Source organism: Mchenga conophoros, linkage group LG20 (assembly GCF_057382185.1).
Source record: "Mchenga conophoros isolate Kocher_MC1m ecotype Shallow Benthic linkage group LG20, M_conophoros_male_GT1.1, whole genome shotgun sequence".
NCBI lineage: Eukaryota > Metazoa > Chordata > Actinopteri > Cichliformes > Cichlidae > Mchenga > Mchenga conophoros.
In genome coordinates, this window is record NC_140545.1 from 29,948,585 (window position 1) to 29,965,839 (window position 17,255).

The 17,255-nt window shown below is 41.7% G+C and overlaps 1 protein-coding gene across 4 annotated transcripts in view; it reads right to left on the reverse strand.

The window, feature by feature from the left end:
• nckap5l (NCK-associated protein 5-like) overlaps positions 1-17,255 on the reverse strand; it is a 58,351-nt gene that overhangs the window by 22,441 nt on the left and 18,655 nt on the right. For 2 of the 4 annotated variants that reach the window (XM_085260840.1, XM_085260839.1), the window contains exon 2: positions 5,005-5,090. Coding sequence is in view for 1 of the 4 variants with exons in the window: in XM_085260839.1 (XP_085116965.1) it covers positions 5,005-5,090 (86 nt within the window). In the remaining 3 variants the exon portion in view is untranslated. Of the gene's footprint in view, positions 1-5,004; positions 5,091-7,625; positions 8,025-8,162; positions 8,184-17,255 lie in introns of those variants that run through there. The other 2 variants (XM_085260842.1, XM_085260841.1) reach the window with 2 other exon arrangements.

Genomic DNA, 17,255 nt, shown 5'->3' on the forward strand with positions numbered 1-17,255 from the left:
TGGCTGCTTTCTGAACTGCGGTATTGTCACGATGGGGGTGGTATAAGAGGCTGTGACTGGCCTGAAAGTGCACACAGAGGCTCATTGACAGGGCAGAGGAGAGGAGGCTCGGTGGGTCCCGGCGGGGCTGCAGCAGTGCCAGCAAGCTCCTTCCACAGACTCACAGCCGCTGGTGCTGTCAGAGAGAAACCACGAGGGGAATGCAAACGGAGTCGATGCTGCTGCTCTGCTCAGCTCTTTTTTTTTTAAATCCACCTACTACTGAGCGAGGCAATATTCTGAGCACATTTTTATTCATCACTGAGAGCAATTGACGATAAAAAAAAAAAATGTCCTTGCGACGGCATATTCTGATAGGATAGTGATGCGACAAGGTCGATGTGGGATGTTCATTTATTCACATCTGAACAGCCTGATCGCTGAATTTATTCTCAGGTGCAAGAAAAAGACTTAAAGGGATATTCCACTGATTTAAACATGTATTTAACCATCACGGTGGGGAAACTACACAGACTGAGAAATTTAAAAATAATAGAGTTATATCAGCTTTGGGTTGAGAGTTTAATTTAGCCATTAGCCCTGTAAGGTAGGGACCATACTCTGCTGCGGACAGCGTGGATGAGAAGTCAAGCCTGCTGTAGTCGACTGCAGTGCAGCATTTCTGTGGACGACTCTGTGGAGTCACACATGTCAGCACAGAGCCTCAGTCCTACCCTTCACCAAGATCTGAGCATACTTGTGCACGCAGAAAGTCTAAAACACTTTTATGGTCTAATTATTCTTGCATCCCTTCACAGGCTTCCAGTAAAATTCACAATCAACTTTTAAATTCTGTTACCAACATATAAAGCTCTACATGGAAAGGCCTTTACCAGAACAGCCGGCCTCGCCAGTCCTCTGATGTGTGCATGTCGGGATGAATGCCTGACTGTATGGTAATCAGGCGATAAACTTAAATTAATAATTAAACTACCTGATGCTAAACAGTTTGCAAAAAAGAAATCTTTCGCCAAAACACAGAATTACAGTTATGATTGGTTCTCAGCATCCTTCAGCTGGAGGTGTGCCATTTGACAAGAGGGGGCATCCACACTTTCACTCAGTGTGTGTATCTTAATGGAGGATCCACCACATTAAAGGCTTTTAAATGAAGTAGACTTATGTGGAAAAGAGTTAAAAGTCCCCCCAACACCAAGTCTGCACCAGTGTGAACTCATAACGCATCCCACCCACTATCCAAACCTTCTGTTTACCAGGGCCAGCCAATCAAAAGGACGGGCTCTAAGAGATAATGAACCGAGAGGCTACACCAGTATAACATAAATAAGGAACTGCACTGGGAATCCCAACAAGCTTATCAGGCATCAGAAACAGATACTGTTTGAAATAATCGGTCAAAGTATCAGCAGGTTAACCGATAACAAAAATAACTGTTAGGAGAAGGATGTGATGAGTTGCAGTGAATGTAATATTCACTCGTTCCTTTATGCATGAGCAGTAACAAACATCACAGTCACTGTGCACAATATTTGCATTGAGTGGGCAATAAAATCCATTCCTGTGGAACCAGTTTGGACTCGTGGGACAGAAACTCTCTCTTCGACTCTCACGTTCAGCTTCAAACTTTCGTTTTGGTAAAGCTCACGAACGGGACTGGATCAGGTGACCCAGAACAAATCCTTAGTTACCCTGCGACGTGCTCAGGCTGCTGCAGGACTTCCACGATGCAGAGAAGCTTTCTATGCATCTGTTATTTCCGATTTTATAATCTTTGCATCTTCATGCTCCCTGCACCTTTCAACTCTGGAGCTGTATGTTTCTGATCTACTCCAACCGATAAGACTAGTGCAATTCATCATGGCCTCCAACCATGCATGTCACTGTATCCTACATGATAACTGGACAAATATGTCCAATACTAATAATATCACAATAACCCTATAAAGTCTGTTAAAATCATCCATAAATTTATTTTTGTTTATTTTTAAAACAGTACTGGCAACTTTAACTTGTATGAAGACATATTCCTGCAGAACTCAGATCAGACAGCTCCAAATCACAGGGCACCGTAACACCATCTCAGAGGAACCGACGTTAGCCCGAACGCTGGGTAAGCAGAGGAGCAGCAGGAAGACAACAAAATCGTAATTAAATTAAGAATTAAATTAAGAATAAAATCTTCAACAGTCTCCAGAGCATCACTCAACAACATAACAGCAGCCTGACTGCACCTGCATGAGTGACTCGGTCTAACTGGGCTGAAGTGTTGTGGGAAAGTGAGTCTCTCCAACTGCAAGATGGGATCCAGCCAAAAGAGAAGAGAGCCAATATAAACCACAAAATGTGGCCCAAACTGTGCTGCTGCTGCTGCACGAATTCAAACCACAATTATCGATACCTTTATATATTTCTGTACTTCCGTACTTCCAACCAGATTATCAAGATAATCAAGTTAAAACAATCATCTGTCATTTTGCTCTTTTTCTTCTTTTTATCTGAAGTCAGGTCACAGTGGCAGCAGCTAAACTGGGTATTCCACACATGCTTTCTCCTAGCTACACTTTCCAGTTTCTCCTGTGGGATCCCAAGTTTCTCCCAGGCCAGATGAAGCACATAATCTCTCCAGTGGGTTCTGGATCTACTCTGAAGTCTCCTCCTAGTATGGCATGCCTGAAAAACCTTCAGGTAGACATCCAGGAATCCTTTGGACAGGAAGGAACCGCGACTCTACTCAGAGGTGCCCCTTGGTGTCTGAGCCCAGGCACCCTGCAGGGAAACCCATTTGACCTCGTTCTTTTGGTCAGCGCACAGCTCACAGGGCTGGCTGAGGCAGATTTGCCTTAGCGTGAACCAAGACGACTGAAAGAGACTTTGGTCATCAAGAAAATTAAACCCTGCTGGGAAACGTTTTAGCTTCGAGGAGTCTGGAGAGGAAGTTCAACAAATGCACGAAGTTGCAAAAGCTGAGGTAGTATGATGAGGATTTTTTTTAAAAAGGAGCAGCCCCCGCTGAGGCCCAAAGGTTGTCTTCACTGGCTCTGTCTGAGGTTTCTTTCTGTTAACAGGTTTTCTCCCCGTTGCCACCGACAGCTGCCTCGGTGTCATTCTACACTACTTTAAGGTTTTGGCCTTGCTGTGTAAATTCCTAAAATAAACTCGGCCAAAAAAAAGTCTTGGTTGTTTTTTATGTCTATAGAAATAAGGAAGCAAACAAGAGGACACGAGCAAGGATGCACGCATAAAGAAGGGATGAAAAAAAAAAAGAGCAAACAGATAAGATGAAGGTCAAAGTGAGCACAAAGTGTTTTGTTTTTGTAAATGCACCCTTCTGGAAAACACAGCCACTCAATCAGACATCGCTAAGTGTAAACACAGGGCAGCGAGGCGCCGCGTTCGCAGCTAAAAGCTCCAATCAGTGAAGAAAACAGGCAGGATCATGTGTTAGCCTCTGAGCCAAGCGGGCATGTGGTGCTTTTGTTCCTCCTAAAATGACTCAAGCGGATACCTGCGTATGAAAAATGTGAGCTGCGGGGACACTGCTGCACATTCATCAGCAAACAAATAAAGTGCAACTTGACACCAGAGGAATACTAACATGTCTTCTGCTGGAAACAAATAGCTGTGGTGTCCTTTAAACAAATCAGCCAGCAGCGACTGCTGCAAAGGACGGATTAACTTTTCATGGGTGTAAAGCATTGACACAGAAACTACCAACAAGCCTGATGACTAACAAGCAGGGAGACGGAGGAAATGAAACAGAGAAGTGGCACCGAAACCGAGTCAGAGATACATTTTTTTAAAGCTCAGACAATAAAAGAACTGAAGCAAAGGACAGAAAGGAAAGTTAATCTGCAGATACATTCATGATCGCCTGTTTTTTAATTGAAGATGCAGAACTTTCTTTGTGTTTGCTCCTTAAATGTGAGCATGTGCTATAAAATCTATTACGGTTATATAATTAATATTTACATATAGAGTATACACATATAGGTTTGAGACTTGGTGATTAGTAACATTTTCATATCAATAGTGTGTGAAATTTTGGTTAAACACTGCAAAAAACCTCATTTCCTCACTTATCTGGTTAATGAGGCACACGGATGGTTACAGCTCCTTAAACGTGAGGATGTGGTGCTATTCTCCTTATATTAGATTTACAGTTACTGTATGTGGAACAGTTTGTGGTTTGGTTTTGAGATTTTGTGCACGAAACACCAAAACAATAAATCATTAACTCAACAGGTAGCAAATTAATACCGAGCAGAAGATTTTCAGCTCATTTAAAAACAAATATGAACATAACAGTTTAGATTAGCTTTCATTGCATGACATTTAAATAAACAAAATTGATGCCAGCTGAGTTTTCATTTAAATTTGTTATATGACTATTTTGCATCTTTATTCCGATACTTCCTGCCACGTTGCTAGCCGATTTGAATACGCGCTCCGACGCCATCGTAGGATTGGACACGTGCCAAGGAGTTTGAGGGAAACATTAACAGTGAGTCACGTTTTCCCTTTCCCCCCCCTTTTTTCTTTCACAGTAACATCTTCACAATAATGTGCTGTGTGTGTGAGAAAATTGCTAAACTAGCACAGTCTAATCTGAGTAGTCTAACACAGGGTTAACCCAGCTGTGTACTCTGGGATTTTGAGTGAGTATGAGATTTAAATTTAATGGTAGACACATCAAAGGGTCTGATTAATAGTGAGGAAGTAAAACAGATGCTTTCTTGTGTGAAGGAAACTGTAATCAACTAAACTGTGGGTGTCACGCTGCAAGTGTGCTTTCAAAAGTGCCTTTGTTTGACGTTGTATAACTAAAAGAATAACTGGCGACATTTAAGACGACATCCGGGCTATTTTCTGCAAATATGAAGGAGCGTGTGCCTTTTATATGTGACATTTTATAAGCTCAACAATGAATCAATTTGTACACAAATACAATTATAATAATAATTATTAGCCTTCAGGAAATCATAACATTATGAATCATGTACTCACCTGCGGGGTCAGCTCTTGTAATGATCCTTGAAGAGGAGTCAGTCTCCCGTCAGGCACCTCTGTCTCCCAACAACAAAACCACGGAGCTGGGGGCGAGAAAACCGGGACATGTTTTAAAACACAACAGCTCCGAGGCTGAAAATCTCCTCGGCACAATGCATGAGCGGACTCCCGGGAGGACACGGAGAAGGATATCTGAATCTTGGATTAGATTGCGGTATTTTATGGAGAACATCAAGTCTCTGTATTTCTCTCATTTCATAATTTGACACACATTTGTGAAGATATGAAAAGAAAGGTGCAGTTTTAACCCCCCATCAAACAATGGGGAAGAATCCGGGATTCAGATCGAGCCTTTTTTGGAATAATCCTGCTAACAAAGACGAACTAACCAATCACAGAGGCTCCTCGGTGGAGGTAATAAACCCCCGGCCTCATCTTTCCCCCTCCCATCCTCCTCCTCCTCCTCTCTGCATCTTAAATCATAAGAAGAAACCGCAAAATCTGCCCGTGTGTAACCAGATCTCAAAAAGTTTGATGCCGGAGTTTAAGATGGGGTTTGAGGTCAATGTCACCTCTGCGATGGGACGCGGGGAAAGGCCGCAGCCTTCCTCGGCTCCACAAGCGAACAGGAAACCGAGAGGAGAGGAAGATGCTCCCTTTGCCCTCGGGAGACACCGGCACTCGGCAGACGCCAGCCATGCAAAGACCACAAGCCCCCGCTCCTCTATCTCGCCCTCTTTCCTCAATCTCGTCTTTCCTTTCATCTCTGAGTCATTGTAAAGTGTAATGAAAGAAAGATGGATGAATAATTCAGTAGACAGGATTTAAGAACTCCCCTTTTATGTCTTTCTGAGAATGCAGGACAGTGCCACACAAAGATTTCCTTTAAAGTTTCAGCCTAATGTGGGATTCCCCCATTAATCGAACTCCCCGTTAATTATGCTCGCTTTCTACAAAGGTTTACAGCATAAGTGGGGCGCCGCGTCTGCAGTAGGGTCTCCTCAGCCAGCGTTTTTTTTGTCTCGTCAACACAGAAATGTTTGGGCGCCGAACTGCAGTATTAACTCTTCATTTCCAAACGTGCTCTATAAGGTAACGGGGCCTGATCCTGTTAGATCTTGTCAAACTGAAATGGGATTAGAGGTGTTGAGCATCTGCCCACTCAATCTGGGGTTTTAATAGAGCAAGAGCAGATCCGCCGTTCTGGCCTTGGTTTGCCAGGTGCTGAGAAACGGAGACCACAAAGTGGCCGGCAGATCGAGAAAAAGCCCTAAACAAGACTCTTACTTTCAAATCCTTTTTTTTTTTGAAGGTGGGATGATAAAAAATTTGAAATATTCAAGGAGGCAAATTTAGGTTTTCAAAGTGGTTTGGTGGGATGCTGGGGATGAGGATGAGGAGATTCATGGAATGAGGGCAGGGATAGGGGGAGAAAATTCAAAGGCGACTCAGCCAAAGCAGAGCGAAGAAATGCACAAAAGCTTCTTAAATCATGTCAGTCTCACTCTTGGGGATAGGCAAGGCCATCCGAGTATATGTCAAACACCACCCTTTCCATCTGCCAATCTGTAAAGGCAAAGACTGAAGTTCTCGCTGTGTACGCAAAGTGTGTAGGCGGGATATGTAAACAATGTGACAAAAACCTCAATCCTCACACGCTGGAATTAAGCAAGACTCGGGAATGGCTGAATCTCTCCCAAAAAATGTAGGCCAAAGTCATTTTTTTTCCTCGTTTTCTGCAGACGCACAGTGGTCGGTATCATTAATACAGATGCAGATAAATATCAAAGTGGAATAGAGATGTGTGTGAGACAGAATCAGGCTGGCGGGTTCCCTCGGCACTGCTTCCTGTCTGATGTTTGGCTACATGAACCGAGACGAATCGCACACAAGCAATATTTGGGATGAGGAGCGAGAGGAGGTGGGGGAAGGGATGGATGAGGAGAAGGAGGAGGAGGAGAAGGAGGAGGAGGAGGGGAGCTCCCTTCCCAAAAGAGGTCTGAGAGATTGGAAGTGAGCCATGCAGGTCTGAGAGCAATCACACAAAACGCAGGGATCCTTCTTAAATCTGTGCCAGCCAACCTCCACACCCATGGAGGAAGCACATCAAGGGTCCCTTCATCCTCCTGATATCACACATTCAGGCAGCATTCAGGCAGCACACCATCCACCACCTCCACCCACCCTCGTGCACGTTTGGCAGATTTATGGCACTTTGTTAGCGGGAACCAAAACAGGATTTGGAGCTGGTTCAGCCAAACATTTAAATAAAAAGGACACAGAGTGTTAACAGTGCTCAGCCTGCTGCTGTCATAAAATGTAAGCTAACCCACGGATATTAATGCTAACCTAAACAACTCACACACACATATGCACACAGGGAAATCAGCCCTCCTTTAGCAGTCATCTCGTGCCTATTCACGTCAAGTCAACACCACAAAACACGAGTCCCCTCGCTGTCATTTCAGGGAGAAAAATCTGCTTCACTTGGACACAGAAACAACATCCCAACAGGCAGACAGAGCGCCGGGCGCTGAAGACCATGTCAGCTGTAAAAACTGCATCACCAATACAAATTAACCCCCTCCTCCCAAAGTACACATTTTGGGTCATCTCACCTTTCTCCTTCTGCCTTTTCTGTCATCCAGTCATCTGAGAGCTCCTCACACCAGAATGAAACGTAAGGCACGAGAAGCAAAGAGGATAAAAAAGACATGAAAGGAGGCCACAACCTTACATTTCTGCTTTCCGGCCGCCGAGGAGATTACGTCCCCCCCCTCCCGCACCACCTCCTGTTAAAAGTGCCGTCACTTTGCGAGCGTGGCGAGGAAGCCGGTTTCCTCTATGCTACAGCTAGAAAAGGCCTGTCCTTGGGCATGAGCATTGTGTATGTGTCTGTGCTGTCTGCAGAGGCTGCCATGCCTCCCATTGTTCCAGGGCGAGTGAGGCAGGCTTCCTACCCCAACAGACCCTGCCTACTACAACAGCTGTGGACCAGCCCCCACCTCCCAGTTGCTCTCCTTCTCCCCTCCTCCTCCACCTCCTACAACTCCTGCCTGTGCTGCTGCTGCTGCTGCTAAACATTAACCCCACAGCTGCCGGCTTGGGTCATAAAGAGGAGGAGAAGGGGGAGTTGTTTTCACAGGAGACCCTACCTTGTACGGACAAAGGGACGTAACAGGGAGAGGATATCCGACATCCCGGCCGAACTGACAGCAGCTCTGCACAGAGCCATTAAGTGCCCTAGAAAGAAAACAGGCTCTGCACTAAGAGGATTGTCCTTCTCTTTCACATTGGCAGTACGTGTTGGACAGAGTCCTGTGCGACGGCACAGAGGGAAAGACTGGAAATCAGGAGGAATCAGGAGGCTCCAGGTTATGATTACTTTCATTAGAAATTATAGTCTCAATTATTCTCTGCTGTGGCTTAGAGAAAATGGAGCAAACACAGCAGCTAGAGTTAACAGAGCCCAAATTATGTGCCGAGATGAGGTGACGGGAGGAGAGGTCCAATTCAGGGACTTCGGTTCATGGAGGTGAGACCTAGCAGGCAGCGGGTTCAGTTCAATTTGATTTATTTAGCACCAAATCAACAAACCATGTGGCACAAAGCTGCCACCCTGGGTTTGATTCTGTCCTCGGTCATTTGCTGCACGTCTTCCTCCTCTTCTTTGGATTGTAATGATATTGATATGATAGTGGTTAAAAGAGTCATTGAGGCTATTATAAAACCATTTACATACATCTGTAATTTATCATTTCAAACTGGTCGATTTCCAGACAGAATGAAAATAGCAAAAGTTATACCTCTATACAAATCTGGAAACAAACACCATTTCACAAACTACAGGCCTGTCTCTTTACTACCTCAATTCTCAAAAGTTCTTGAAAAACTGTTTAAAAACAGACAAATTTATAGATAAACATAAACTACTCACTGAGAGTCAGTACGGATTCAGATCAAGCAGATCAACATCATCGGCACTATTAGATTCAATAGAATACATCACAAATTCCATAGACAAAAAGCAATATGTGGCTGGGTTATTCATAGACTTGACAAAGGCATTTGACACTATAGATCATGATATATTAATAAGAAAACTGGAACGTTATGGTGTCAGAGGGGTAGCTTTAGATTGGGTCCGGAGTTATTTAAGTGACAGAAAGCAGTTTGTGAAAATAAATGGTTGTTCCTTATGTATGGACATTGCTTGTGGTGTACCCCAAGGGTCAGTTTTGGGTCCAAAATTCTTCAACTTGTACATTAACGACATCTGTAAAGTGTCCAAAGTATTAAAAATGGTTCTCTTTGCTGACGATACAAACATTTTTTGCTCTGGTGATGATCTGCAGAATTTATTGGAGGATATGACTAATGAAATAAGTAAAGTGAAGTTCTGGCTTGATAAAAACAAATTATCATTAAATTTGAATAAATCTAAACTGATGTTATTTGGAAATAGTAGTTTAAATACAAATGCAAAGATTCAAATAAATGGTGTTGATATTGAAAGAGTCAGTGAAAAAAAAATTTCTGGGGGTAATAATAGATGAAAAACTTAACTGGAGAGCTCACGTAAGATATATTCATTCCAAAGTATCACGAAGCATTGCAGTACTAAACAAGGCAAAACAGGTATTCGACAGAACATCACTTCATATTCTCTACTGTTCACTGGTTTCACCATACTTAAGCTATTGTGCAGAGGTCTGGGGCAATAACTATAAAACCACATTACATTCACTTTTTACTCTTCAAAAAAAGCAATTCGAATCATCCACAATGCAGGTTATAGGGAACATACAAACTCACTATTTTTGCAGTCTGAAATATTGAAAATTGACGATATAGTGAAATTCCAAACAGCACAAATTCTATTCAAAGCAAAAAATAAAGAACTGCCAGGTAATATTCAGAGTATGTTTTTTTTGAAAGAAGGAAGTCATAATTTAAGGGGTTTTTGTAACTTCAAAACAATGAAGGTACGTACTACAAGAAAAGGCTTTTGTGTTTCTGTTCATGGAGTGAAACTATGGAACAAACTGAATATGGAATTAAAGCAATGTCCAAACATAAAACTGTTCAAAAAGAGTTATAAAAATATGATCTTCTCGATCTATAAAGAAAAGGAAAATATTTAAATTAAGTGAATGTCTCTATTTAAAAACAAACAAACAAACAAAAAGTTCATGATGTGATATTATAGTATATAGTATATCAGAAATCTGTTCACTATTTTTATTACAAATTATATCAGTAAGGAAGCTGACTAAATATTCACTGATAATTTATGGCAAAGGGGTGGGATTAAATAAGTGTATACTTCTTCCCACTCCCTTTCAACATGTAAATTAATCAGAATGGTTTTTTGTATGTAATTTGTATAGTATTTTTTTTCTCTCTTATTTCTTTTCTAAATGTACTTGTATATTGTTCACATGTTGAAATAAATTACCAATCAATCAATCTTCTCTCGCCCACCTTTCCTGTCTACTCTCAAACTGTCCTTTCATAATAAAGTCTAAAAAGCACAAAAAACATATCTGTGAAAAAATAATAATGATAAAAGAGGGGATCCACAAATGGCAAAACTGCTTTTTAAAACTGTGAATTTGGATATCTTAACATGGTGAGTCTATAGGGATCGACCGGCCATTAGAGCCAACCAAGTGCCCGTTAGAGGAACTGCAGCTCCTCTAACAGACAGTGTTGCCTTGACATTTCAGTCTCTGAGCCATTTTTTTCATTACACACACAATATTTGAAGTATGGGAGGAAACCTGAGCATCAGCAGGAAGAAAATGCACTACATTCAGGTGTTAGAACACACTCCGTGTCATCAATATTTCCTCATTTGACAGCTGTAATCTGCCCCACTCAGCAGACTCTCTCTATCTGTGTATCTGTTTCCATGCTTGCTTGTTTGTTGTTCATCAGTCCTGGAAGTTGCCACTTGTGACCCACCAAAAGAAGAAAGGTTGCACCGATGTTGGTGTAGCCACAAATAAAATGGAATCTATCGACTTTAGTAGCCGATGTTTATGTGTTGTGCAACATCCGTTTTGCGTTGGCTCGGAGACACTGGGGTGAACCCATGATTTAATAACGGCATCCAGAATTTCACAATCTGTGGATCCCCAAAAAGGAGAGAAAAATGGGGCCCGCTAGCATTACAGCTCAGCTGATGTGGATGGCATGACTGTTTGCATCCGGTCACACTGTCACAAGCCTCTCGTATGGGTGGATGAACACATCCTTTTTCTTTTTTGAGTAACTGGGATTTTTGGGGCGAGACACTTTGCTGAGTACTTCAAATAAATTTGTGTTAGCACCTCAAAGTAAGAAAGTACAGTTACGTTGTGTTACGTGAAGATATTTGTTACACTTGGACCCGAGGGGACACTAGCAGACGCATGGATGCGGATATATAATCCCGGGTTTAATGACTAGCCTGGATGATTTACTGCTCCCAAGTTCAGCCTGACCCTAGCTCAAAACCAGTCATAGTGGTTGTTTCTTTATCTTCTGTTGATAGCTTTAGTTAACTTCTAGAGGTTCTAACCTTTCTTTCCTTTTTTTTTTTTAAACACAGAAAGAATTAAAGTTCCCTGAAAAAGTCTCTTTTCTCCAACCCACCATGTAAGAGTCAAATTAAAAATTAAACAAGTAAACTAAACTGTGAGTCTTTTTTTGAAAGCCTCTGATAATTACTTTTTAATAAAATATGCTGCTTTATTTTCTCAGTACAACAGTCCCAAACATTTCAGAAGTATGGGTGAGAAAATGTTTGGGGTTTTTTTGGTTTTAAATAACTGAAACAGTTATTAGTTCCAGATTAATCGCTTCAATCGATTAATGAGTTAACAGTGTGGCTGTTGTGCAGCAATCTTTGTGAATGGGGGGTCACGGCTTCCACAATCAGCGTCTTGTGTGAACCGGTCAGCGCCCTGGCAGGTTTCTCGGCACAGCGTCTCGGTGTGGTTTCTCTCCCCAGGTTTTCACCCGGTGTGACTCAGCTGCTGTCCTTATTAACAAGGCCACATCATCCTCACATACCAGACACAATAAACCAAGTCTGATGACAAAATGACTGGGAGCCACGGCAACAGCGAGAGGAAGAAAACACGGGTTTCATGAGCAGAATGTGGGAGGATAATATAATAAAGCAATAATGGATGGCAACACATCCCTGCAGCATCCCTGCCTCCGTAAACAACTCTTTAAATCGCAGATATGTAGGTCCTGATTTAAAGTAATAATATGACCCTAATTAACCAGACAAAAAAAAGACACCTAACCCAAATTGACCTTGCCCCACACCAGACATCCTATAGTGGAAATCAAATGCCCCGGGGCACTTACAATTGTATTCAAATCTCAACAAAACACCCGAGCCCGTTTGGCAAGTATAGAGCTGCCCCAGATTCAGTTCCTGGGAAATGAGACGGTTTGTTTTTCCAAGATTAATGCTGACACTCATGAATCCCATATGGAAAAATCACGGGAACCCCCAAAGACAAAAATGCTGCTTTATCAACTCAAATGAGCTGTTTGTCTGCGGAAAATTTCACAGGTCATCATCGAGAATCAACCACAACAAAGAAAAAAAAAAAAAAAAAAAAAAAAAAAAAAAAACACACGACAGATGCCGAGCCTCACATCAAAAATCACCCAGATCAAAAGAGCTTGTGTCCACTGAGGATTTATCCTCTTATTGCTGACACATATGGCCGTCCTGCCCAGTCTGTACTCACCACCAAGCCTCTAATCTGTGTCCGCCTAGTGGCTGAAAACTTTAAAGAAGCCGTCCTAATCGTCCCACCACCACGTGAGCAATTAAACCGTTTCTGCTAAACTCCCAGGGTTCTTGAAGGGCATTACATTCATTCACAATTCACATTACACTGCGGTACAGACAAAAATAGCGTTTCTGTTTACTTTCAGCTCCTCTGGAGAGACTAAACTCTTAGCACTAAAAAAATGCACTTAGGGTACAGAAACGCTACCTCACTAATGGTTAAAAAGCTGTAAACCAGCACCAAAATGACAGTCACAAACCAAAAGCCACCACTCTCTTAACCAATAAAAACTGTTTGATGTGTGTATTCTTCATGTGTGGCCTTCAATCCGGCACTCAGTCATCAAAACCTTAAAAACCCATGCTATAATCATTGAAGAGCTGCAATAAAAACATGTAATCTGTATTTATTTTGACCAATTCTTAACTTTTTAACTGTAGTTTTGAAAGCAACAACCAGAATATCTTTATATTGTTGTTTGGAGAAAGCAAGACGTTTGAAGAAGACCTTGTATGTTTTTGTACCATTTAAAAATTACATTAATCTACTAAATAATCAGAAGAGCAAAGAAGTAAACGGCTTGTGGTGTCACTTTGTGATTGCCTAATGTCTTTCAAAAGGATGAGATAAGAGCCATCTGAGTCCATCTAATCAAGCTGGGTTGTTCCTCTTTGTGTTAAAGGGACAGTTCACCCCAAAATCTCTTTTTGCTTTGCCAAACTACACCCGGAAGTGTTCATCCTGTGATGAGACTGCGAGTCACAGCATGACAGGATGTAAGCTCGCTGCACGCTTCTTTTTGTTGGCGGATGTAGACAGAAAAAAATAGTCCCTACATGTTACTGCTCATGAGGTTTGTGGATTTTGTGAGTAAGTGCATCATAATTTTAATAAAGAGAAATTGATGCTGAGCAGTATTTAGTTGCATTATGTTAAAACGACTAAAATAGGCGATGCACGCAATACAGATCAATAAACAGCAGTACAGCTGGCAGGAAAAAAAAAAACATCTGAATTTTATTTTCGGGTGAGCTGTCTCTTTAAAACTTTTACTGATGCTCGGTGAGGAATCTGCTATTTTAAAATCTTCCATTATTTTCAAATTTACATTTAAAGAGCTTAGAGGAAGTGCTACAAGTAGGAAAAAGTAAAAGTATGGAAAAACATTTTTAAACTTGGCTGTGGTGGAAAACTTGGTGAAGTAAAGCAAATAGTGACAATGTGCAATAGAAAGAAACCTGTTAAATGAATCATGACAAACCAAAGGAGAGAAGTGCAGCTCTGTGCGGGACATCACGATACTCAAACCTTCATCAAATTCAGATGATTTTTCTCATTTTGTCATCATAAAAGGTGATTAATTGCACCATATCTTTTCTTCTCCTTTCAAACTGCATCCAGTGGGAGAATTGGCAAAACAATTCCTCCAATATGCCTCTAACAGTAGGGAATCCGCTTTTTTCATCTGCTTTGGCCCATTTTTATAAGACTTGTGAGCAGAGATGGGCAGTAACACGTTACTGTAATCCGATTACTTTTTTTCAAATAACGAGTAAAGTAAGGGATTACTATTGCAAAAACGGTAATTAGATTACCGTTACTTTCCCGTAGGAACGCTGCGTTACTGCGTTACTAAAACCGTGATTTTTTTGCGAGGATGTCTCATGACAGTGACGTAAGCGAGTGCGACGTTCATGGCAACAGCTGTGTGCAGATCAACAATGGATCATATATCGAGTGCGGGAGAGAGTATGAGCGTGCAGCGTTTAAAGCGTGGAAGTACTGACCTTACTTTGAGTTTGATTCCATAAAAAGTGATAAAAACTTTAGCGTCCGTTGTGCGTGGGAAGAAAACTTCTTTTTACACCGAAAACCCCCCCTAAACAAGCACCGAGTGCGCAACGACGTAATGGGAAATTCGCAGAGAAACTCGCGGATTCTTCCACTGACCGCTGCGACACACCTGCACCAGGGTAAACCTCCGCCTATGCCACTCCTGCTTTACAGGTGAAAATAGAGCAACAGGACCGCTGAGTCTTTGACTTTATTTATTTTCTGCTGTGTTTTACTTGCATCTATTTGAAAGACTGAGTGTAAACACAAAAAAATTTTTTATTTTATGTGCAGAAAATAGGTTTAAATGTTAAACTAATTTATTCAAGTCAGAGAATGTTGCATATAATTAAATTTTTGCTTGATGCATAAAGTTAAAAGATTAAAACTAATGAAACAAGTTTTAAAAAGAGACTTTTCCATTTGATTACATTTTGTATGATGGATTATGCAGAAAAAGTAGAATTGGGCTGAAAAATCTATCACTTTATCACCTCTTCAGGTTTTAAAATCGTGTTTTTAAAAAGTAACTAAGTACCGTAATTAATTACTTTTGAAAAGAAGTAATCAGTAAAGTAACAGGATTACTTTTTTGGGGAAGTAATTTTTTCAAGTAACTTGACCAACACTGCTTGTGAGACAACCAGATAAAAATTGGAAAAGAAAATCATGGACACACAAAGGGAGACTTAACTTTAAAAGGCTCTAACCCAATGCTCTGCTTTGTTGCCTCAGCAGGTGGAGAACTTGCGTGGTGTTGCGGTTAGCCAGAAGTGTGGACCTAAAGCTTGAAGATCATCTAAAGAGCAGAACAGTCCTGTCACCAGAGGAGTTTGAGTATGTCCAGCCACAGGAAGAGAAACAGCAGCCCGATCAGTGAATAAGCTGGTATACTTGACAGGAAGGACTGCATCTAGATGGCTAGAAACGACTGGACTTTCAAAATAAAAGCAAGGCATAAACTGATAAATGTGCAGGTAAATTTGGCACATGCCCACCACCCTGGTGCCACCTAAGCCTTAAGATATTTTTAATGTGTAGAGATACTTTTCGTCAGCAGCTGTGAGAGTGCTGCAGTCACGCTACCTGTGGAGTTCTGACAGAGCAGTGTTAGCACTACCATATCGAGCTCAGAGGGAAGTCAGGTGCCCTCTTTGATATCTCCGGTGGAGGAAAAGGTGGGTGATAGGAAATCACAGTCAAATTTTTCCAAACATGCACTTACGACTACTTGATGCTTCATGTTGCCGACTGAACGACCGTTTTTGCAAATGTTTGAGAAGGCAACTTTAAATGAAGGCAACACAGAGACACCTGAACAGGCACTCAAATATAACCGAACATAAGATATACAGATGTTTTATTAAACATACTAATGTTAGTAATCCCTGCACATTCGTTCAGATTATAGCAAGAAGATTCTTGAACGATTCAGATGCTTCCCCTTTCACACTATGGGTTTCAGGGTTTCTGTATCAGCAATGTTTTATTAATATACTTGATAAAAATAACACAGGTCTATGGTTAACTGCCACATGCAGCTCACACAGTACATAACGCATCTTTGTGGCACCTGTGCACAAAAAAACCTAAGCTTGTCAACCCGCAGCGCTGCGCATCAGCAGTTAACATGTCACTTGAAAAAGCTGAATGAAGGGCTGTCAGGGGTTTGTCATAACGCTGCTGTGTCAGGCATTAATACACACAGACATCTGTATGGGATGAATGGGACATTGAGGGAGTAGCTTCCCTTCTAAGAGGGTCAAAGACTGAGAGCGCCGACATGACCTGAATGAGGGCTGGTCACATGTTACCCCGAAGCTAACACAAGGGAATGAGGATAACTCACAACATAAAAGGCCTATTGTAACCCCCCTCCGCCATCCACTCTACCCCTCGAGTGAGGATCTTCAGCAGCGGCTCAGAGAAACTCAATGGTACCAAAAACCATGAGCCAAAGGGTGATAGAAATGCATCTTAATGGAAGGAAACTCGAGGGGAAGAACATCTCCTGGAGGCATCCTGGCAACGGTCATGTGGCCGACTTCAAATTCAATGCAAACAACACATGAGACGTGACCTGTGACAGTGTCACGGCGCCGTCTGACAGCTCTGTCTCAAACACGCCGTTCGCACACTTGCAGCTCTTCATGTGCTGATTACATAAGATGACATAGAAACCCCCCCAACCCCCAAAACAAAGAACAGCAGCAAACAAACCATCCAGACAGGAAGTGAAACAAACGGTCGACTAATCAATGATCCACAGAAACATTTAGGGCATCAGCTAATGATTATTACTTTAATTACTTAATCTGACAGTTGCTCTCTACACGTTCATAGTTTGAGCTTAAAACTGTTGAAATGTCATCAAATGTTTTGTTTTCTCCAGGAAAGACAGAGAATTCATTGCAAGAACAAAGAAGAAGCAGCTGATGAGGTCATTTCTATTTGCTCACAAATTACAATTTTGTGCCACTAACACAGTTAATCATTATATTTGAATATTAACCACACTATTTTCCAGCATAAAGACTCTTTTGAGCGATAACTGAACAAAAGTTGTCTGTTAAAAGGAAACTTTTTTTTTTCCAAAGCAGAAACATGAAACAC